The sequence below is a fragment of the Chelonoidis abingdonii genome, chromosome 4, assembly GCF_003597395.2.
Source record: "Chelonoidis abingdonii isolate Lonesome George chromosome 4, CheloAbing_2.0, whole genome shotgun sequence".
In the NCBI taxonomy this organism is placed as follows: Eukaryota; Metazoa; Chordata; order Testudines; family Testudinidae; genus Chelonoidis; species Chelonoidis abingdonii.
The window spans coordinates 88,004,327-88,029,331 of record NC_133772.1 but is presented as its reverse complement, the minus strand read 5'-3'; the positions used below and the strand labels follow the sequence as shown (position 1 = coordinate 88,029,331).

Genomic DNA, 25,005 nt, shown 5'->3' with positions numbered 1-25,005 from the left:
TTGTGGAATGTCAGGTTAGATTAATGTTATGTTAAATGAATTTTATAGAAGAGTTTTTTTGGGGGGTGAAAAGAGGGGGGAAATTACATCTTCAATTTCACATATTCCTAACTAGGAGGCATTAGTCTTTTGGTGTGACAATTTCACAGATTGACATTTGACTGAAGGTGAATTAGACAACACAACAACAACAACAAAGAGGTCTACAGCTGGAAATTGCCTCTGAACAGCAGCCTCAAAATTTTCCTCTTTTTAAAAAAAATATAGAAAATTAAATGCAAAAAGCCCCCCATATATTGATCCAAAATCCCATTAAAAAAACAAAAAAGTTGTGAAAGTTAAGGTTGTCCTTTTAAGTTTGGATTTGTTGTTTCAGCAATTTTCTTATCTTACCAGAAATCCTGAAAGCTCTAATTTAAACACTTTAAATTTAATTTATACACCATTTAAAAACATTGTGCTTTTTATAAAGTAATTGTCCACTTTAGCCATTTAATTTGAAGACTGAGTCTACAAAGTGTTTAACCCCCTCAAAAAAAAAAAAAAGATTTTAACAGACCTTAAAAAAAACTTTCCAATTTTACTAATACAGACAGATGTCACCAAAGCTTCTTTTTACTTTTCTACTATTTAAAATATCTGGAATAATGAAGTTACAGAAATATAAATACTGAGTTATTTAGGGCAATTGGAAAGTTTTTTTTAGAAAGTCACTACTAAATATTATTTAGCTAAAATGTTGACTTATGCACTGGATTCTGTATTAGCACATGGTGTACATAAGAAAAAAACCATCTCAGCATTTGAAAAAATAAGCTTTTCAACACAGTAGGATACTGAAGAGATCACGGCAGGTATGAACAGTGTCTACTACACTAGCTAAAGCAGTCACAAACTTCTCTCTTTTAAAATGCTGAATTATTAAAGCCAAATCACACTTGGCTTCTGCATTGTTTACCTGCAGTATCCAGTTGATCATATCCTTCTGTGCTTCTAACTGAGGAACTGATTTTAGTTTTTCCAGAAGCATTAGTATGTTCAGAGCATTCAGGGCTGAGCTTCCCATTCCTTCACATAGAGATGAAGTGTAAATGTGCAAGTTTTCAGAAATACTGGCTAACATTTTTGCTGCTACAAACATGATTTAAAATACTGACAATACATATTATAGTCATCGTGCTGCCTTAGATTTGCCTCAGTTCTAGACACATGTAGCTAAATCTTTGCTCTACATAGATCAAACACAGCTTACACTTTAATTTAGGTTCCTTTCAAAAGCAGAAGTATAGATAGCACAGACCTGACTTTCAGATCTATGCTCCCTCCTGTTATTGTAAGTCACGTTTTACCTTATTTGCTGAAAGCTCATCTTATAGAAGCCCATTTCTGTCAGAACAGGTGGTTATAATTCAGACCTCCTGGTCTAATCTCTGATGGTACTCTGTGGCTAAAAAGTAGCTTTCAAAGAACTAAGAACCACTCTCTTCATTTGAACTTTTCTTACAGCACCTTACAGGAGGAATGAGCAAACTGAATTCTCACAACTTTAAAAAGAGCCTATGTTGACCCAATTTTTTTTTTTTCCAAATCCAACAATTTTGAAATACTCCAGCTTCCAATAGAGCACCCTTTGAATAGTAGGCTCTGGAATTTAAAAAAAAAATTAAGAGGATTTTTTAAAGAAGAGATTCTCTGTTTCCCTAATGATGTTTATTAGAGACTTTTCAGCAAGAAAGACGCTGAGTAAGGCCAGCACTGATCTGACAAGTTGCTCAGTTCAGCTGAATCCTTGCATTCATACTGAACCCCATTGCCTTTAATGGTGTTCAATGTGGTGCAGGAGCAGTTTGCAGGATCACAGCGTAATTGATTATGCAGGGGAAAACAACAGAATTCACTATGCAAAATATGGGGTCATACAAAAACATACTGACAAAGAATTCATCCACTGACATTTTTCAGTAACAGTAATCTTTGGTGAAGTTGTAATTACAGTAGGTATTAAAATTTTCCAAACAGAAGTGTGATGTTCAATTTGATTGTGTCCCTTTAATTTGCCTGACAAACAAAAAGACATGAATGATAAAAAATGGGGATTAAGAGATTGTACTTTTCAGACTCACTAATATCCCCCCCTTTTACTGCATATTGTTCATAAGGCTGTGATTGTGTCACAGAGGTCACTGAAGTCATGGATTCCATGACTTTCTGCAACCTTCGTGACTCCACAGTTGCAGTGGCTGGTGCAACTGACCCTGAGGCCAGCTGCCCAGACACCCCAAGGCGACTTCTTGGGCCACACCAGTCATGTGGCTGGCCCCAGGGAGCTCCTCAGAGGCAGCGGCCCCGGGGAGTGCCCGAGCATCAGTCCCAGGGACTGCTGGAGCGGGAGGCCTCGGAGGCTGTTGGAAGAGTATTCCCCAGAGGCCTCAGAGCACCAGGCCACTGTGGGCAGTCAGCCTCCACAGCTGGTGCGGGGCCTTCCAGAGCAACAGTGCCCTAGGAGCAGATATTTAGTCATGGGTATTTATAGTAAAAGTCATGGACAGGTCCCAGGCCATGAATTTTTGTTAATTGCCCACGACCTGTTGGGATAAACGAAGGGGGAAGATAGCTCCCTTTTATGGACACCCAGCCAGCCAGTTAGCTACAAAATCCCTGTTAGTAGCTGTTCTCTACTTGCTTTACCTGTAAAGAGTTAAAAATGCCCATAGGTAAAAGGAAGGGAGTGGACGCTTGACCAAAAGAGCCAGTGGGAAGACTAGAACTTTTAAAACTTGAGCCAAGACTCCTCTTTTGTCTGTCTGTTGTTCTCTGAAGAGAAGGGACAGAGTAAAAACAGGGCTGGAACTATGCAGTAAGCAAGGTATGAAAAATCATTCAATTATACCTAGAACTGACTCATTTGAAACCCCAGACCCATAAGTAGATCAGGAAATGTCCAGAAAGACGCAGTTAGGTTTATCTCCTTCTGACTTGTGCTCTCCTCCGTGCTAACCCCCAAATGCTTTTGTTTTGTTTATAACAATTAAGCTGGACCTCAAGAAAACCATTCTTGATGCCTAATTATTATATTTGCTCTTTTAAAACCTAGCAATAGCCTAAGTTCCAGATGTATTTTCTTTTTATTAAAAACAAAAAGAATTTACCTTTTTTAAGAACAGGATTGGGTTTTTGGGTCCTAAGAGGCTTGTGCATATGTTGTTTAATTAGCTGGTCGCAACAGCTGATTTCCTTTCTTTTCTTTCTCAGCTCTTTCCTGGGGGGAGGGGGTGAAAGAGTTGGAGGAATTCCCAAGTGCGCCTTCCTGAATTCAAAGGGATTTTTTGCATTTGGGTGGTGGCAGCATCTACCTATCCAAGGTCAGAGAGAAGCTGTAACCTTGGGAGTTTAATACAAGCCTGGAGTGGCCAGTATGAATTTTAAGAATCCTTGTGGACCCCCACCTTCTGTACTCGAAGTGCCAGAGTGGGGAATCAGCCTTGATACCTGTCTATGACTTTTACTAAAAATACCCACAATTAAATCTTAGCCTTATTCATAAGGTCAGTGTTTTCAAAAGCTTTAAATAAAAGTCACTTCAGTGGCTTGGATTCATATTTCTAATTTTTGATCCATATCACAGGAGGTAATAATGTTTAGCTTGCAAAAGAGACTCTATTTATCCTTACACAATGTAGTAGCAACTCTACACCAGAGAAAAAGAATGGAAGATTAAATATGCAAAGAATTTGGACTCCACCTTCAACCTAAGCAGATTTTAGTGGAAGCCAAAGGATCTTCTGGATACAAAAGATAAGGTCTAGAGTCAAGGGAAAGAAGCACAAGAGCATGCTGCATATAGCTTATAAGTGAAATCTTGGCTTTTTTCCTGTTGTCACTAGAGTAATAAAAATCCTTAATTCAAAGACAAATTAAGATCTGTCCAAGTCAAAGGGCACAAAAACGTGTGGTTAGTTTATTTTTGTCATTTCTCAAGGAATTCTTATTCACATTTCCCTCTTCTCCTTCATGATAATCCTGTAGAGGAAGGAGGATGCCATGACCCAGGATGCCCTCAATATCAAGTGGCAAAAAGTCTACCAGAATATCCTCATTCTGGTATGTACATTCTAGTGCACCAAAGAACATCATGGGAGATCTTAAATGAAAGCCAGAATCACACTGGTAATTAATATCATTGTGAAATGTATGTACAGATGCTATGAAAGGAGTTACGTATGTATGCTGAAAATATGTTCCTATAGTTTGCATCAAGGCAGAGTTGACAAACAGGTTTATTGTCAGATAAAAGATGTTTATTCACTTTACTCTCTGACAGCATGTAAATTAAGCATTTTAAACCAACATAATGGATGGTCTATTTACATAGGAAGTCAACAGAGAAGAAGCAGGACTCAGTAAAACCAGGGGGATGAGGGGGAAAGGGAGGAGTTACTGTCCTGAGGACAGACAATGAACTTTGGGGAATATAAGTAGAAGGAAAGGAGACCCTTATTTCATTCATGAAAACAGGGGATCACAATCAGACTGAGTTGAAATACTGCAAAAAAACATTTGGGTGAGAAAATTCTTTAAGGCAGTTGGTTAGCCTGCTAAATTAAGTTTAGTTGCTAGAAACAGTTTCATATGTAACCTTTTTGTTTTCGTTATCCTTATTCATTAGCTCATGAATCTCAAACCACTGATAATAAACGTATCATTGTTTTCACTATAAATATATCTGAGTGTTGTGGTATTATACAAGGAGCTGATCCTTAAGCTGAATCATTCAAGCTGATGTGTATACTGTTCCCTTGGGGACAGCAGAGCTGGTATTTCTGTGAACGTTCAGGGGATAAGGGGCTGGACACTACAAGGGAATACTTCAAAGGGCCTTGGAGACTGGAGTACACCTATAATTCTACAAGAAAAAGTACGAGCTGGTATAGCCCAGAGGAGACTGGGTAACTAACAGGTTGGTGAAGTCAGGGAATGGACACCCAATTAAACACAAGCAAGTCTCTCTTTCACTGGAGGCAAAGGGGTATCAAGGTAACTCATGGTCCTGAACACCCCAAGAACCTAAACAACAGAGTAATGGAGGCCCTTAAGAGGCAAAAAAGCATCCTTTACAATTTGGAAGTTAAAGCCTAATGAGGAAAATAGAAAGGAGCATAAACTCTGGCAAGTAAAATGTAAAAGTATAATGAGGCAGGCCAACAATGAATTTGAGAAGCAACTTGCTAAAGACACAAAAACTAATAGCAATTTTTTTTTTTTTTTTTTTAAGTACATCAGAAGCAGAAAGCCTACCAAACAGCCAGAGGGGTCACTACATCACAAAGGAGCTCTCAAAGAAGACAAGGCCATAGCAGTGAAGCTTTTAATCCTTTGCATCGGTCTTCACTTCAGAGGATGTGGGGGAGATATCCACATTTGAATTATTTTTTTGAGTGACAAATCTAAAGTACTATCCTACACCGATGTGTCTACGGAGTAGATTTTAAAACAAACGGATATTACTGTTTAGTTTAAGTCACCAGGACCAGATGGTATCCACCCAAGAGTTCTAAAGGAACTCAAATACGAAATTGCAGAACTACTAACTGTAGTATGTAACCTATCATTGAAATCAGCCTCTGTACCAGATGCTTGGAAAGCAACTAATGTATTTTTGGTTTTTAAAAAGGGTTCTAGAGGCAATCCTGGCTATTACAGGCTGGAGAGCCTAATTTCAGTAACAGGCAAAGTGGTAGAAACTATGGTAAAGAATAGAACTGTTAGACACAGAGATAAACACTATTTGTCAGAGAAGAGTCAACACAGCTTTTGCAAAGGGAACTCATGCCTCATCAATCTATTGGAATTCTTTGAAGGAGTCAAGAAGCATGGGGCTAAGGGTGATCCAGACGATACAGTGTATTTGGACTTTCAGAATGCCTTTGATAAAGGTCCCTCATCAAAGGCTCTTAAGTAAACTAAGAGGATCTAAGAGGGAAGGTCTCATAGATCAGTAACTGGTTGAAAAATAGAAAACAAAGGGTAAGAATAAATTACCAGTTTTCACAATGGAGAGAGATGAACAGCAGGGTCCCCCAAGGAATTTTATTGGGACCTGTCGTGTTCAAAACATTCATAAATAATCTGGAAAAAGAGGGTAAACAGAGAGATCTCAAAGTTTGAAGATAAAAAAATTATTCTAGATAGTTAAATTCAAAGCAGACTGCAAGAAGTTACAGAAGGATCTCACAAAATTGGATGACTGAGCAAGAAAATGGTAAATGAAATTCAATGCTGATAAGTAATGCACATTGGAAAAAATAATCCCATCTATACACATATAGTGATGAGTTCTAAATTAGCTGTTACCATCTAAGAAAGACATCTTGAAGTCACTGAGGATAGTTCTCTGAAAGTTCCGCTCAATGATCAGCAGTAGTCAAAAAGGCTAACAATATGTTAGGAACTATTAGGAAAGGGATAAAAAAATATGATAGAAAATATCATAATACCACTTTATAAATCCACGGTGCACCCACACATTGAATACTGTGTCCAGTTCTGCTTGCCCCATCTCAAAAAGGATACAATAGAATTGGAGAAGGGCACCAAAGACCATCAAGGCTATGAAATTACTTCCATAAGAGGAGAAACTAAAAGGATTAGGGCTGTTCAGTTTAGGAAAGAGATGATTAAGTGAGGATATGATAGGTCTATAAAATGATGAATGGTCTGGAAAAAGTGGAGAGGGAGAGATGTTATTTATCCTTTCCCACGAAACAAAACTCAGGGTCATCTGATGAAATTAACAGGTAACTGATTTAATACAAACAGAGGAAGTACACTTTTTCACATAATGCACAACTAACCAATGGAACTCATTGCCATGGGATTTCGTGATGGCCAAAACTATAACTGGGTTCAAAAGAGAACGGGATAAGATCATGGAGGACAGGTCCATCAATGACTATTAGCCGATAGGGTCAGGGTTGCAATCCCCAGTTGAGGTGACGGTAAACCTTTGACAACCAGCAGCCGGAAGTGCAAACGGGGTGGATCACTCCATAATTGCCATTTTCTGTACCCTCCCCTTGAAGCTCTGGTATGGGCCACTGTTGAGATAGGATACAAGACAACAGTCGGCCCCAATATGGCACCTCTTCTGTAACCCTCACAGATGGCCACAACTATCTTCAATAAGATGGCACCAATGTTACTCTTAGCACCTTCTTTGAGACCCAGCACATCCTGTCCTCACTACGCTTGTTAAGCCGGAGCATAGACATGTAATTCCTGATCTGGCTTCTCTACTGTTGCAAAGCAGAACTCTAGCAGTCTCACTTAGTTTCTGAATGCTACAATGAAAATAAAGATAAGATAAATCCTTGCTGAACACAATGATTTAACTTTTCTTTTAAGGCTAATATTGTCCTTATAATAAGAAGTTAGCATAATTCATTCCCCACTTCAGAGGAAGTGAAACATACTTGATGCTTTGTGATAGAAGTCAAAGGTCACCTCTTCCTCTGGAGCCTTTTCTAGCTGCTGCTTCTCTTCCAGTAAGCCCAGACAAAGGAGGTGAAGTACCTGTGAAAGATGGAAATAATAAAACTCAATTGCTACCAGAGGGCTGTAAAACTGGACATATTGACAGCAGAACTTAAGGAATACATCACACAGCGCAATAGTGCACGGATCTCAAGCAGAAGATTCAATAACCACACACAGAATATACAAGTGTACTTAACTAGGCATGACCCCTGCTTTTTCCTTGCATTAAGCTTAGCTGACCCTTACATGTTTCACATCAGACATGCACAAACTTACAAGTCATCATCAGCAAAAGTGCATGCTTTTAATGAATTAATGTGGCTCAAAGCATTTGCAGTGATGCTCAAACAGCGTTATTAAAACAGTAGGGTTTATTCATCAATTGAACACAACAGAGGAAGTCCTTAGGATAGCATAGAGAAAGGAAAGTTAAAGCATTGGCTAAGTCAGTTCTGGTTAGCCTACAGCCCGGCCAAGCTGTAGTGAACCCCATTGTTCAAGCTGTCTGACTCCTTCCAGCAATCAATTCTTATCCCCCAACCTCACACCTTCCCATTTGTTTGTTCTCAAGCTGGGGGATAGTGCTCAGCTTCCCTGCTGAGAGGTGGAAAAATCTATCACTCCTGGGTCACGGATTGCTAGATGTCCCATCCAGGCTCAGACAGCTACGTGTCATTCATACCAATGTCTCATGGTCTGCCCTGAGAGTAAACAGTCCTTTTCCACACACAGGGTAACAATGCAGAATACAGGGGAAACTGAGGTACACATACAGGTCATACAAATATTACAGAAAATTCCCACTTCATCACAACACATCAGTGTTACAGAGCCAAGTTATCCCACCTTGCTTCTTTAACAAGCTTGTTTTTACATGCAGTTGTAAGTCAGAAAACCAGACAACGCAACTGTCGTGAAACAGCTTTCAGACATGAGACGAGGCAAGACTGTTAAACACTTCAAGTTATGTAACTGCAATACTTATTTTTGCAAAGTGCTTATTACTACTCTAAATTACATTTAAAGTTTATAGAGGAGGAGGAAGACAATGGGAAACCTTTTGGAATAGTAAAATTTATAAAAACAGCCTTTTGGATCAAAGAGGTCTCTTTCTTCCAATTAAAATATTAGTTAACCACATTTATAAGTTTAGAAGTATTAACACAATGTGCCTTTAAAATAAAACTAAACAATGCACTGGAAATGGTAATACTGTAAGAGAGAAAGGAAGTAAGATTCTGTTTACCAAGCCTATGCTTATCTATCAAACACCACAAATAACTGACTTAAAAGTGTCATCCAGTGCCATTTAATTAAGGTGTAATGTAGAATGATTTTCAAATCAAGTCTAGTACGTTATGCTAATGTTCAAGAGATATGCAAGATTACAGTTTACTGTAGTGTGCTGCGTGTTTACAAATAAACAGACGAGTGTTTTAGCATCAATAGTTAACCCAAATTAAGGAGGAAAATACTAATGCAATCCATACCATCTGGATCATAGCTTCAGTCCATAAGTGGGTCTCCAGTTGTACTGCCCTTTGAAGGATAGTCCTGAGGATATACATCATGATATCACAGTTCAGAACTTTCACCACATTGCTGAACGCTGGGCTGAATTCAGGAGGGGGAGGAGGTGGCAGTGCTAGAAAAGAAGTCACATGCAGGCATATTAATAACATCCTAATATTTCCTACCAGATTGTGAGCAGGAAGTGGAGACAATAGGTAAACTACTACCAAGTGCGGGGGTGGGGGAGTCTGAGTATATTTCAGTCAATGAGCAAGTTTCCGATCACATGCACTAGCCTTTTCAAGGAAGTTTTCACCATTACCTCCATTTAGTTTGTATGTAAAATACAGTGTCCGAAAAAAGTGAGAGTGCATGAGAGACAAACAGTTGCAGATGCTTAGAAATCACAGCTCTGAACTCTTGAAAGTTTAAATCTTTTGTATGGTCTCTCAGCTTTCACATAGCCTGAGTTTTATAAAGATCGTTAACAAAGTTTTAAAAACGTGCATAATAGTCTTCCAATACAGCTGAGAGCCAGAATATTTTACCTTTTCACTACCAGCAATATGGTACACAGAACAGTACAGTTCTTCAGTTCCTTTGCTTCTGTAATATTTGACATTAAGTTCGCAAATTTTTATAGTAGAAATTTGCATGCAAAGCACTAAACAGAGCCTGACACATGCCAGTGAAGGAATAGGAATATGTATTACCTTAGAGACATTAAACTTTACATTTATTTGAATTGCCCAATTTACATGAAATCCAGTTTGACAAGACACTACATAAAAGTTAGGATTTAAAAAAAAAAAAAAAAATCTTACAAAAATGTATAATTGTTTTCTGCACTCCCGCTATTTCCAGTAGTGGGGGAAAGTGAAAGATATAGTATATAAATGTCAATGTACAAAGTACACAAACAGGGGGAGGGACAGAGGAAGGGGGACCAACAACAGAATTTTCTCTTCACTGACTTTCCAGTTATAGGGATTTTGGGTGTTACTTATAAACAATGGAGATATAAAATTCAGACAGAATGCAATTTCCAAATCGACTGTGTCCTTTTAAATAAGTGTCAGGTTACTTTTCTTCAATCAGCCTTTTTCACTTGAAAGGCTCCCAAAGCACACTATACAATTTCCTAAGAAATAATTTCACACACAGCTGATATAGAACTCTGCAGCGCTGCTTAACAGTACACAATATTAAACCACAGTTTAGAATGGAAAGCGAAGACCAGTGTATCCAGTTGAAAACTTGGGGAGAATAACTAGACAAATACCATTTTATTAGTATACTGGAATTAACAACAGTGGGCAAGACGTTGGTCTTAAACGTAATGAAATTATTCATACACAAATAACAGCGCAGTGCACTAACAGTTTTTCCCAAAGCTCTTCAATTACAGTTCATGACTTAAATGGTGATTGTGGAATTAAAAAGGGAAAGAGGGAATAATAGCTCTGTTACAACTGAAACATTAGAGTCTTATCTCTAAGTTTCTGACACATGGAGTTTGTGACTTTTAAAGTGAGTTTTGATTGTTTGTGAAAGATATCAGATTTATGGTAGTTTACAATGAAGTCATCCATAGAACAGGTACAGCATTGGCAGCTGCAATACAATCTTCTCTACACAACCCTACCAACCCTATCCCAGAAAAACCACCTACAAAAAGAGAAAAATTACTTTAGTCTCCTTGGTCTCTCTACATTGTCGTCAAGTTTGCCTGTTTTGAGAGTGAATTGAATTTGTGGACATCTGTCCACTAGAAACTAAACTGAGAGCCCTCCCAACTGTTAAAAAAAAATTCAAAATCACTAAAAAGATGTCTGGTGGTAACACGTTATGGTCAATAAAGATCTAGGTCTATTTCCAGCCTGTGACCCTGGATTGAATACAATTTCTATCCCATTATCAATCCCTGAGCCACAAAGTTTTTATTTTATAAGCACAAACAAAACCGGTGCACTGAACCATAGCACTTGGTCTATCATTCAGTCCAACCTTTTACCTTCATCTCTGTTTTCTTGTTTTCTTCTCTTCTTCTGCGTATGTTCAGCCTGTAAGAAAGTTGGCCTAAGTTATTGTACCAACAGCACTGGAGGATTCTTCAGTGAAATCATCAGGGACAGTAGACTAACAAACATAGCAAGATCCACAGATTTACTTCGACACTCCACCCACACTGTATAATACATCAGCATATGAAAACATGTTGTGGGCCTGGATAATAGAACTAGTGCAAACACTACAATAAACCTATAGTAGTGATAAGTTTAACTTTTCTTAGTACATTTTATAACAGTGTGTGGAAAACTACAATTATTCCCTTGAGGTTCTGTGTATATTACCTATCCATTTATACAAATATAAATTCAACATATTCTCTTGTGAACATCTATGAGGAAGTCATTTTTTTCCCCAAAAGAGCCTATGCATTTAAACTCTCCCCTATTACAAGAATGTAAAAAATGTGTTGATCCTGTATAGTATTTCTTTTGATCAGCACATCTCAAAGAAGAAAAAAAAAAAACTTGTGAAGATAGCTCTCCACCTAACAAAATGTCTTTAGGTGTAACCATATTTAATATATTTCGCAAATTTATATTAGTTAGATTTTTTTTTTTTACTTCAATACAATACTGCTCATCCAGGGAAGTCTAAAAAGACAGAAAAAAAAATTGAAAAATAATTTGTAAAGATTTGCTTTGACTTGTAGTGTACTACAAATGAGCAACGCAATTACTTCACTTTACCCAGACCAATGGTCCCCAAACTTTTGAGGGTCACATCCCGCCCTTATCTCTGTCCATGTTTCCCCACCCCTGGAGCCAGGGCCAGGAGTGGGGCTGCAGCTTGGGGTGAGGGATGGATAGGGGTAAGAGGGCTGAGGTTGGGGCTGCAGCTGAGGGTGGGGCTGGGAGCGGGACTGAGGCTGGGACAGAACCACAGCCAAGCTGTGGTGAGGGCTGGTAGTTGGGCCTGCGGCCAGGTCTGGCTCCACTCCTGGCCTTGCTCCCAGCCTCTGCCCCAAGCTGGGAACAGAGTCGCGGCTGCTGGAGGCTTGTGTGGGGCTGGAAGCGGAGCCATGCCAAGGCTGGGGCCGGGGCCGGGGCCAGGAGCTGGGGATGCCGCTGGGGACGGGACTGGAGCACAGCTAGGGGTGGGACCAGAGCAGAGCTGGGGCCGGGGAGGGGCTCAATGGTGCTCACTTCTCCCTCCATGCCCAGACAGTCCTCCAAGCCCCCTTAGTGAAGCACATCCCACACTTTGAGGGCCTCTGGCCCAGGACTAGATAATATTTTTTTAAAAAAAATCTTTTAAATGCACTGTGGAACTATGCATATTTATTTAGGGCTAAATTATGCTTCTCCCCCAGTTTGCATGAGCTAGTATTTTGTCTTTTTTTGACTTGGTATATTATTTTTCCTAACAGGTATTTTCTACTAGAGCTTAACAGTCTTGTGTGACATCTGGCATCCCAAAGAGATCTAAGTCCTTTTACTGCCACACACAAAAGGAAGCTGTACTGTGCAACTAAAAGTTTAGCTGAACTTAAAACATGAAGAGAGTAAATGGAGATTTCAAACTTCACAGCAGAAACAGAGGGAAAAAAATACCTGTACTGCGGGGGTGGAGAAGGGAAAACCACATAGGCACTGCTCTTAAAATGCATTGGGGTAGATCCTTAGCTGGTGTAATTTATCATAGCTCCATGGATTTACACTGGCAGAGGAGCTGTCCCATCGTGTCTTCACTACACTTTCTATAATTTGTTCACTAGATGGAGTCTGTCTCCAGTATGCAATCTGATAATGCTTTTATTAACCTACATTGCTTGTCACCTGTTAAAAAACTGAAAATTTAGGCTGGAGTTTTCAAAGGGATGAAAGCGAGTTAAGCACTCAACTCTCTCTGAATTTCAGTGGGAGACAGGCACCTAAATGCTTTAGGTGCCTTTCAAAGTTCCCAGTCTAAACATTTTGGACTCACAGCATGCATTAAAACGGTTGTTTGTTTTTTTTTAAAAGCTACACATACACCAAAAAACCCGACACTGGTATTTTCTCGTGCTGCATGGGAGCGAGATTCTCAAGATTATCGTTGTATTTGTGAATCTGAATAATGTTTTACTAGAAGACTGATGGTAGCTTTTTACAGCTTAATTACAGAACAGTTTTTGTCACATGAAAAACGTCTTTGCTGTCTCCTCTGTCAAAAAAACCAAAAGTTAGCTTCCCTATGAGTATGGTTCAAGGGTTAAGTAGAATACATTAATAATATATCTTTGATTTATTTTTTTTTTAAGCACTTTAACATCTTGAGACTCCATTACATCTCTCCCTTCAGTTCACCAGGTTCGTTTAGGCAGAGAACAAAACTGCGTGCTCTCCTCTGCCCTTCACATTGTCTACCTTGCTGTGCTGGGTCTTGGTATAGTGATAAAAGAACATATTGAACTCTTTCATGCATTCATCCTTCAATTCATAAACTCCATGGCCTGACACACCCGGTTTCCTAAAAAAACATTTACAATACACGGATTAACAACACATCCTCAGTGGTTATTTATAGCACAAGCAGCAAGTAATGTAATTACTTCATAAGGGAATGTTAAGAGTGAAATAGAACACAATTGGACGTGGCTCTGCATATTTAAACAAGGATGGCAACTTCATTATATTACAAAGTACAAAGAGAATTCAGTTACCAGTTTTTAACTACCAGCCATACACTTTCCTATGGATCCTGCCCATTGCTCTGACACATGGCACCAGGAGATTATTCACAGATGAGTTAATTAAAATTTTCACCTAGAATTTCAGACATTTGGACTGCATTGTGCCTCACTTTATAATCTTCAATTCCTTTTCAAGCTAGGCACTAATCTAAGTAACATAATTATATGCTTCCCAGTGAAGTACACTGAAAGGTCTCTTCTTTTAACCCTCATCCTACCCTCAAAACAAAAATCGTAGCCATATCTATGGTTCCCTTTGGTTAAATGTAAACAGAGAAAGCCACACACAATTCAGAATAAGGGAGACTACAAGAATTGAACTGGAAGTTTTTGTTGTGTGGGAGGTTTTTTGGGGACAGAATCATAACTGACCAAAATCAATTCAGATGTCAAAGTACCATACACGATGGTTTCCTTGGTTGTCTCCGAAAAGGATCTTTTCTACCTACAGCTGGTAGCCAACAGTTTTCTGGCAGAAAACCAAGTAAACAAGTAAAGAGCAGTCTAAACCAAACATATGGGGAGATTTTCAAAAGGTAAAAAGGGCAAGAAGCAGTATGGTGGCCAGCTACCACAAAAGAAAATGAGCTTTTAAAAACCTCCTCCATTAATATGGGGGACTCCAGGAGTCCCAAGAGTTCTCAAACTGAATTTGAAAAAACCTTCAGGCCTTCCATATCCCTATTTTACACTTACATTTGCTTTCATTTGTGTATAGAAAAGTATTTCAAGTTTACAAACAGGAGTTTGTGTAGCATGACCAAACAGTCTAACTAGGGTAAGTCTATACTGCAATAAAAGACAAGCAGCATGGTTGCAGCTGGCTCAGGTCAGCTGATTCAGGCCAGAGCCCAGGCTCTGAAACCCTGCAAATGGGGTGGGTCTCAGAGCCTGGACTCCAGCCTGAGTGTCTACCCTGCAAATTTTAGCTTGGCAACATAAGCCTCACAAGCCCAAGTCAATTGACCTAGGTTCTGAGACTCAGTGCCGTGGATTTTTTTATTGCAGTGTAAACGAATCCTTAGAGCTCTCATCCCTTCACCTGAATGATATCTATAAAGCAGTATTAAGAACTTACTTGAATACGGCCACTTTGTTTATTACTTTCTCCAAGCCAGTTTCATTGTTTTCCTGTTAAAACATTTAACACAGAGCATATTTTTACATACACATATATACTACAGTATTAGGTTACAGTCTAGAATATTAGGACTAAAATATGACATTCATAACATGCAAGACTAATCTATCAGTATCAGAATCTATACCAGCCTGTATCTACTCTCAGAAAATCACCTCAAATCAAACACTTGAAATACGCCATTATTTTTGCAACAAAAACCTACGGACAGTTTGCATGGTGAAATATGAAGAGTCATCTAGATCAATTCCATATTTAACCTATGGACTAATGGATTTTGTCAATGCTCATCCAAAATTCAGATATTCAAATTACAAATTTGGTGATGGGTAAAATAATAAAGTACTCCCACCCTGGAATGGAAAATGTAAAAGGATGTCCAAGAGAGAACATCAAGCCTCCTTTGCTCACTGAACTACCTTCAGACATTACTTTTATCAGAGTTGTGCCCCATTCAAAGAACAAATTTTTCACTTTACTATTAAGGGAGGGCAGGCCACACAGTGTTTAATTCTGAAAGGTTAGTCTCTAAAAATGACATCCATGGAATCTATATTTAGGGTTTACAATAATTTTCATAATATACTCAGTTTGAAAACAAAATGAGGGTTTTTTCTCCTAACTGCCAGCCCTATAAAAATCAGTCTGGGCTATGACAGTTGAAATGAATTCTTTCCATCTTGTTCTTTATCAGAAGTAAATTTTTCAGCAGGACAAAACTATACTTTCAACTACACCTGTGCAATTGTTTTCAAATAGATTTGCACAATGGCAACTGATTAGTATTTAGTAAATAATACTGTTGATGCATAAGATGGAGTAGAATTTACCCCTCTTTCAGCTGCACTAGCTCTGCAGGTCCAACAGAAGAAATCATTTAGAAAAAAAAAATTGTCATTTAGTTAGTAGCCCGCGCCAGCTCCCGGCACCAGCTTAGCAAACAGGTGCTTGGGGCGGCCACTCTGGAGCGGGGCGGCATGTTCCGGTATTCGGCGGCAATTCGGCGGAGGGTCCCTCACTCTGCTTGGAGCAAAGGACCTCCCGCTGAATTGCTGCAGATCGTGGCTTTTTTTTTTTTGGGTTGCTTGGGGCGGCAAAACCTCTGGAACTGGCCCTGTTAGTAGCTATGACTAAGAATAAACTCAATAGTCCTGCTCCCTGAGTACCAAAATGCAATTCTTCTACAGTAGTTTTTCAGATTAGAACCATACTATGAATGTGTATATTGTACTAGGACAATGACTGGTTCTAGGATGTTCTTGGCTGCAGGCTGCCAGTCTGAAGGACACAGACACACAAGTAACTGTGGACTGTTACATTTCCTTTGAAGAGTACCATGCATTTATCTTTAACCGGGGAGGGGGGGGGGGGGGGGGAATACTCATCTTACCAAAATGTAGTCATACTTCACTGTAACTCTAAATCCAAAATCTGTGGTTTCCATCAAAAGAAAAAGTAAAACTTTCATCTAAAGAAACAGGGAGTAGAAAAGGGAAAGAAGAGAGAAGGAAGCAAAAAAATAGACTCACATTCTCAGGCAAAGATTTGGCAATAGCACTGTGAGCCATTGGTTCAATGCAGAGCAGATGAATAATTTCTCTCATTGTAATTTCTTCTTTTGTCACACTACTCACTCCAGGCATGTATCTTTCCCCTACCGGGAAGCCATAAAAAGAGAAAAAAGGAAAAAACACAAAGGTTAAAAATACACTTCTGATTCACTCATACAGAAAAACAGTTACTAACCTGCTCTGTAATTGTTCTTCTCCAAAATGTGTTGCACATGTCCACTCCACTTCAGATACGTGCATACCCAGTGCATTAGCGTCCCGAAGCTGTACATCAGGTCAGTGAATGCCCTCTCTACTGCCTCCTACTGTTATACAGTGTTACAAAAAGGTGGAGCCACACTCTACCCCAATGGTCCCCAAACTGTGGGACTGCGCCACTTGGGGCAGCAGCCTGTACTTGTGCCTGGAGGTCATCTGACCCACGCTCTGCTCAGGCATAAGCTACTTCAGCATACCTGAGGGCTGAGTCACTGCAGGCTCTGCTTATGGGATGAGTCAGTGAAGCTGAATTGCTGCAGCAGGTCTACATTACAGCTGGGATCAGTGCTCTGAGATCGACCCATCGGCAGTCCATTTAATGGGTCTAGCGAAGACCCGCCAAAATCGACAGCAGATCGCTCTCCAGTCGACCCCTGTACTCCACCCCCGAGAAGCCAAGTGAGGTAAGTTGATGCGAGAGTTTCTCTCGTCGATACCTCGTGGTAATTCGACTTAAGGTACGTCAACTCCAGCTATGTTATTTATGTAGCTGGAGTTGCGTAGCGTAGGTCGACTTAACGCGGTTGTGTAGACATAGCCTTAATGATGAGTCACTGCAAGCTCTGTTGGAGGGGCGAGTCTTGGCAGCTGAGACAGCAGCCCTGGTCTTACTGCAGGTTTGCCTCACCGGGGGTGGGGGGAGGCTTTAAACCCCTGGAAGGGGACATGATACCTCCCCCTGCCTCCTAAAGCGCTGAGTGAAGATGGTGGTTGCCATAATACACTGCGGTGGGTTCCAGAACAGTCTCCTTTATTGAGAGCACTTCTCAAGATCCCAAGATATTAACCAATCTGCATGAGCTCTTGTGAATTATTTCCACTTGAATATTTAGCAAGGAAACCACCCTCTGCAAGAGGTCGTGGTGGGCCCAATAATTGTTTGGAGCAGGTGAGGAAACACCAGATATTAGTTGGACAATGAGGAGGAGGAATCCAACACTAGTTGAGGTGGAGATTTGCCCAATCCCTCCACATGGAGATTCACTAAGGCAGGTTCCCCATGTTCAGTACTGGGCTTGGCACTAGGATTGGCTTCCTGCAGTTCTTGCCATGCAGGTTCACAATGTCTACCGGAGAATGTAGAGGGGGAAGGGTATGGAGAGGATTAGGAGACAGCAGGAAAATCCATGAGTTCCAATACAGCCACTGATAGGGCACTGGAGCCCAATTTCTTCCCAATCATGGCTCCCTACTAGCCAGCCAACAGGGAGACTCTGCTGGATACCAAAGGTGAAAACTTCTCAGAGGAGACTGAAGGCCTACGTGATGCAGCCAATGACATTCAAGATCCCACTTCTAACTTATCTAGCCAGGGAAGAGAGGTGTCTCTTGGTGCCAGGAGTCCTTAGAGGACAGCACTGGGGAAATTATAGCTGGGTTGCATATGAGGGGGTACCAGAGTGTCCACAGGGTACCCGTGGTATTGGGTACTGAACAAGAGTAGCCAGCAAATCTGTGACATTGTCCATCGGTAATGGTCGAGATGTCTGCTGGACTTCCAGAGAAACTAGCACCAAGAGACTCAGAAGATTGCATGCCATGGCATATCCCTTGGGTGTTGATGGCATCAGGAGGCTCTCTTGATGCTGAGGGTAGAGTGCACTTGGTGCTGAAGCACTCTGTGGCGCAGATACTATTCTCCCCTTCTTCCCAGTTTGATCACTGGATGTGGACCTTGCTCACCTGGGATGACAGGTCTCCAGTGCTGTTTCTTAGATACTGGAGAAGGAGATTGGAGCTGAGACTCTCTCCTGACCAAAGCAGAGGCACTTGGTGCCCACCTTGAGCAGGAAGACTCCAAGGGTGAAAACAAAGCTGTCTCCCTAAGATGCTTAGTTTGACCTCCCTGTTTTGTTTTTGTTTTTTTTAGTTCTGGCTTAAAGTCCCTACACATTTGGTACCTGTCTCTAATGTGAGCTTCCTCTAGGCACTTCAGGCACCCATAGTGTGCTCGCTGACTGGCACTGGTTTCTTGCATGCATTGCAAAGTTTGAAATCTGGGGACTGAAGCATGCCCTAGCCCTGGGCATCAGAACCCAATCTAGAGGGAACTAGTTATACTAAGTAAACTAGTAAAAAAGGAAACCTAATGGTAGAAAATTAAACTAAACTAAGATTATAAAAACAACTACTAAACAATAAAACACTAAGAAAAGGGGAAACACCTACAACAGCATGATGATACACTCCGACAATCATCACAGGCGATAAATAGAACTGAGATAGGTTGGCTCCACCCTTTATACCGTTGCACAGCAGCATGAGAAAAGATACTGATGTGTACATGGAGGGAAAAATTTCTGACACTAGTGCGCTGGGCGTGAGCACACTTGAAGTGGAATGGACATGTGCAATCAAAGAAGAACTATACTCCTGTACAGATATTTCATAGGACAAAATTTGTGAAACTATCCCCCCCCCATTGCCAATGATATTTGAGGGCAAAAGGTAGAAAGTGTTTTTGTTTTGTTTTTTTAAATTGTCAATTTTTTTTGCTCCCCATAAGAACTCCATACTGCTTCAGACCAGTGGTCCTTCTAGCCCAGTATCTTGTCTTTCCACAGTGGCAGAGTCAGTGGCTTCAGAGGGAATGAACAGTACAGGACAATTATTGAGCCACTGATGAAACCTATCCTCCATGAACTTATCTAATGCTTTTTTTCACCCAGTTATACTTTTGCCCTTCACAACATCCCACTGGCAACAAGTTGCAGAGGTTGACTTCGTGTTGTGTGAAGACGTACTTCCTTCTGTTTGTTTTATACGTGCTGCCTATTAATTTAATTGGGTGACCCCTGGTTCTTGTGTTACGTGAAGGGGTAAATAACACTTCCCTATTCGCTTTTTTCACACAACTCATATTCTTAATCGATCTGTTGTATCCCCCTTCAGTCACCTCTTTTCTAAGATAAACAGATCCACTCTTTTTAATCTCTCCTCATATGGAAGCTGTTCCATACACCTAATCATTTTTGTTGCCCTTCTCTGTGCTTTTTCCAATTGTAATATATTTTTGGAGATAGGCGACATAAGAACCGCAAACAGTATTCCAGGTGTGGCTTAACCATGGATTTTTTTTTTTTTATCATCATCAATCCCTCTCCTAATAATTTCTTACATACTGTTAGCCTTTTTGACCACTGCCAAGTATTAAGAGAACTATTTACAATGACTCCAAGATCTCTTTCTTGAATGGAGATTTTTCCTTTTTAAATGGTGTTACGTTTTATCTCTGCATCCCATCTGGAGGTGACATATATCCAGTTAATATGGCAACAGCTGAAGTCCCATATTATTACTGGATTTTCTGTTTTTGTAGCCTCTCTAATCTCCCAAATGGTTCCTCAGTTCCTAATAAACCTAAATCCCTCCTCCCAACACCATAATCTCATACATGCATTGAATGTTCTGCATGTCTAACTGGCCCAGCATGCAGAACTGGAAGCATTTTGGAGAATGCTACTATGAAGGTCCTGGACTATCATCTCTTGCCTAACATTTGACCTCTAGAACCTGTCTCCTACCTTTCCCTAAGTATTTATATCTACATGGATCACAACCACCAGCTCCTCTCCAGCACTACACAAGTCTGTCTAGATGTCTTGAGAGGTCTGCAATCTTTGCACCCAGCAGGCAATTCACCATGTGGTTCTCCCAGTAGGGTTGCCATCCCCCCAGCACTGTCCTGGAGTCTCCAGGAATTAAAGATTATGTCGTGTGCTGAAACCTCCAGGAATACATCCAATTGAAACTGGGAAACGCTGTCTCCCGGTCATCACAAACCCAAATATTCAAGGTTATCAGTGTGTTCTTATAATAAAGTTTCTCTGGTGAGGTATAGGAATTTGCTTTGCTTTCTCAAGTACTGTCACCTATATGGTACAGCAATGTAAATAACATTAGAAATATTTTTAGTTAGTTACATCATCACATCAGGATAATGGATATCAGGCATAAAGTTAAGGGACAGGTTCTTCTCTTCATAGTATACCTGAATAACAAATTGTGGAATTATCTAACAGCCTATACTGTATACAAGACACATTAGTTTCAGATGTCATGTGTGCGTGTCACAGAGCCACCTACTTAAGAATTATCCAGCATCAACCCCAACCGTTTAAATTAAAATACAGAGAATTGTCTAATGGAAAAGGTCACCCATCAAGTCTGTCCTTTCCAGCAGCAAATATCTATAACTTTTTAACTATTGCCCTGCAAAGAGGAAAAAAGCTAAATTACAGCCAATCCAAAAAGCAAAAGAAATCCCAAGCCAGAAAAATCAGATTTCATTTTTACTGTAAACAGAGTTTCTTACCCACAACATAGATGAGAACCTGCAGCATTTCTTCTATTAATATATTATATTGCTTGGTCAAATCCTATAGGTTAATAAAAAAAACAAAAACAAAAAAGTTGCTGGGTCAGGGAATAATACAGTTAAGTGGGAAACTCAGGCTTGAAATTAACTTAAGCGTTTCCACAGATGACATTGTGAACATTTGAGCTGAGACCAAATTACTGTTTTAATAGAAAAACCACCCTCCAACCTGAAGCATTATAATCTGGAGAGACTGCCTAGATGATCATCTGTGGGTATTATTCTGTGAATAAAATGCAAATTAACATAGTAGGAAGGGATATAACTGGGAAAATTGTGTCCTGAATGAACAGATAGGTGAAAACCCTACACACCCTGAAGAATTGACAAGAGAAACCAGAAAAACTGCATTCAGAATAAAAAGAAACATGAATATGCCTTAAAGGACACAGACGTGTTGAGGGGGAAAAGCTTCCTGATTTTTATCAGACAACTTATGAAATAACAGTACTGGTAGAGAGACCTGTTCTATATACAAACAGTAATCCTACTTATTGCATACAGAGGATAAAGGATGCAAACCAAAGACATCCTGAAGCAAGATATTAACACAGAATGTGGAGAGAATTAGATGAGAAAGACACATTGCTTTTCTTTGATAAAAATCATATGCCATTCCAGTATTAACATTCTTTGAACTGCACAGTAACTAGCAAGCAATTTGGACAGAGACATTGAAGACAGCAAAACCTGTTTGTTTTACACGAAGAACAAGAAAATATCTACTACAGAGGGGAAAAAATCACTTAGCTAACCACTGGATCACTTGTAACTTATGTTACTATTTTTGGTATGGTCTTATGATTGCAGTGAAACAGCTACAGCTAGTTTCCTTGCTGATGTTCTGTAACCTTGAAAGAGGAGAATTCATGAATAGTTCCTTGCTGTTTACCTGGTCTTTGGTGGGCACGATCTTCTTGAAGGCATTGACAAGCTCATACCTCTGCAGTATCAGCAACAGGAAAAGGTTTGGATCCATAAACGATGCACCAATCTGCCAGATACCCCACATCCCAAGAGCTTTAGTTAGCATCAGATTTATTCATTAAAGTATGAAAAATCTCTCTCTTTCAACATCAATGTTAAATAGGAAATAAAGCTAACAAATTCAGAGCTAAGTACACAGTGAAAGCCGTTCAAGATTTAAATCACAAAATTATGGGCTACACAAATTAATGTTATAAAGTGTTTCAGTTGAAAAATCAATGCATTGCTTCTTGATATTTTTGGAAATCTTAACCCTTGAAAGAGAGCTAACAGACATTAAAAACCACACCCAAAAACAGAACTAAAGAACTGACTTAAATATCCTATCTGGCCATCTTTGTAAGTCACTCGTAAGTATATCGTTTTTAACTGCTAGGCAAGGTAGAGGATCTGTGTTTTGGGCCAACATGAGATGGGGAAAGAGGGGCAGAGCATACAAGTAATGACAATAAAAAGTAGAGAAGAATTTCTACATCGTGTGACTTGCAATGTACAGCTGGGTCCTTTGTGCAATTGGTACTATCCAGATATAGGGAAGCTTATTATAATTTGTGTTGCTACATAGCACTAATTAAAATTAAAAGCAAAACCACACAAAATTTGATGAATGAGACAAGACACTGGAAAGTACTTTGTGTCGGCAGTAATTTAAAAGGTTTCTACCTGCAGCATGATGATGTCTTTATCATACATCTCTTCTCTACATTTAACATCATGGTAATAGAACACCTGTGTAAACAAATAATACAAACAAGGCTTCACTAGAGAAACAACAGTCATCTAAAAAATTCTTTTATATTTCCTGCACATTCTATTTTCACAAAAAAAAGCTTCAAACATTTGTTCCCAGAAGTTTAAAGTGAGCCTACACTGGGATACTGTGGCTTTCAAGTCTTTGTACAATCCATTAGATTACACATATACTGCACCTCGTTTCAATTCACAGTCCTAGATTAACATGCACCCACTAAATAGGGAAAATAAGGTAAATGTAACATCTTCAGCTATTAATCACTTACTCCTCACCAGTTAAACATCCCAGGTTCTCCAAAGCTGTGGAGCATTCTTTTTTCACACTGAAGCAAAAGGAGATTATATCCATGTATCTAAAGGGCAGAATTTTGCCTTTAGTTTTCCAGGGCATCTACAAAATACAATGGACTACAGAAGTGATTGTTCTTGATAATTAAGAGGTACTCCATTAAGAGTCCTTTGGGACTTGCAGATCTTCATTTTTTCACACAATGATAACTCTAGGCTAAGTACTACCCTGGTATTTACATTTATTACGACTGAGGGCATTCTGTGACAAAAAAATAAATCAAGTTTTATTCATCAATAACTAAATGCAGAGGCTCCAGCATGGCAGTGAGGAGCAAAGGACACTGGCTGCACAAACGTGGGAGATCACCCTGCAACGTTCCCACCCCTGGGACACAGACTCAGTGGTGAGGCTGCACCCGACCCTAATACAACACAAGGCCTGGACCTGCCCCACAAAATCCCTGAGGCCCTGCCCCTCTGTGCCAGGTGCAACAGGTGTGGGGCAGGCCGGCTCAACCAGGCAGGATCCAAGTGTGGAGGGGGATCACTATGGGGGAGATCCAGGTGTGGGGTAAGAGGATTCTGTGTGGGACAATCTGGGTGCAGGCAGCTCAGTGGGGGTCTGGGTGTGGAGGGATCTGGATGCACAGAGGCTCACTAGGGGGGTTCCAGGTGCAGGGGCAATGGACTCTGCAGGGGATTCTAGGTGAAAGTGGTTGGGAACTCCATGGAGGGTTCTGGGTGTGGGGTTCTCAGCAGGGGGGCTGGGTGCCAAGGCAGTGGGGCTCGGTGGAGGTCTGGATGTGGGGGTTCAGGGTGGTGCAGGGAGGTGGGGCTCATCAGGGTGGGGGGTTTGAGTGCAGGAAGCTCAGTTGGGGGTGGTTTGGGTGCAGGAGTGAGGGTCCAGAGGCATGGTGTCTGGATGCAGGAGACTCCAGATACAGGGGCTGAGGTTCAACGGGGTGGGGTTTGGGTATGGGAATGGAGGACTAGGGGGTTCTGGGTGTACGGGGTAAGGCTTGTTGGGGGTGTCTGGGTATGGAAGGTCCGGATGCCTGGGGGTTGGGCAGATGGGTGAGCAGCTCCCCGTACAGTCACCCTCCTCCTGCAGCTGAGGAGCTATGGAGAAAGGAAGCAGGGGAGGATGCTGAGCTTCCTACAGCTGGGGGAGGTTTCTGGGGGTGGGTCTGACACAGCCTCAGACACTCCTTGCAGGGGAAGAGAGAGTCCCATCCTCTCCTGCCTCCAGCCCAGTTGGGACTAGCATAGACTCATAGACTTTAAGGTCAGAAGGGACCATTATGATCATATAGTCTGACCTCCTGCAGAACGCAGGTCACAGAGTCTCACCACATCCACTTTGGCGGAGTGATAACTCAGTGGTTTGAGCACTGGCCTGCTAAACCCAAGTTGAGAGTTCAGTCCTTGAGGGGGCCACTTAGGAATCTGGGGCACAATCAGTACTTGTTCCTGCTAGTGAAGGCAGGGGGCTGGACTCGACCTTTCAAGGTCCCTTCCAGTTCTAGGAGATAGGATATCTCCATTAATTTTAATTTAATTTAATAACAAACCCCTAACCTATGTCTGAGTTATTGAAGTCCTCAAATTGTGGTTTGAAGACCTCAAGCTGCAAAGAATCCTCCAGCAAGTGACCTGTGCCCCTTGCTGCAGAGGAAGGTGAACAAATCCATCCAGGGCTCTGCCAATCTGCTCTGGAGGAAAATTCCTTCCTGACCCCCATTATGCAATCAGTTAACACTGAGCACTGGCAAGACTCACCAGCCACCCCAGAAGAATTCTTGTATAATTCAGATCCCATCCCATCTATCTCTCTCTT

At 40.7% G+C, this 25,005-nt stretch overlaps 1 protein-coding gene across 1 annotated transcript in view; it reads right to left on the bottom strand.

The window, feature by feature from the left end:
* Positions 1-25,005, bottom strand: part of UBR1 (ubiquitin protein ligase E3 component n-recognin 1) — a 159,283-nt gene that overhangs the window by 62,457 nt on the left and 71,821 nt on the right. The window contains exons 18-27 of the mRNA XM_075065850.1: positions 22,788-22,853; positions 22,030-22,131; positions 21,075-21,138; positions 16,460-16,584; positions 14,868-14,920; positions 13,464-13,566; positions 11,060-11,108; positions 9,024-9,178; positions 7,470-7,569; positions 959-1,068 (exon numbers count right to left, since the gene is read on the bottom strand). Coding sequence (XP_074921951.1) covers positions 959-1,068; positions 7,470-7,569; positions 9,024-9,178; positions 11,060-11,108; positions 13,464-13,566; positions 14,868-14,920; positions 16,460-16,584; positions 21,075-21,138; positions 22,030-22,131; positions 22,788-22,853 — 927 coding nt within the window. The remainder of the gene's footprint in view (positions 1-958; positions 1,069-7,469; positions 7,570-9,023; positions 9,179-11,059; positions 11,109-13,463; positions 13,567-14,867; positions 14,921-16,459; positions 16,585-21,074; positions 21,139-22,029; positions 22,132-22,787; positions 22,854-25,005) is intronic.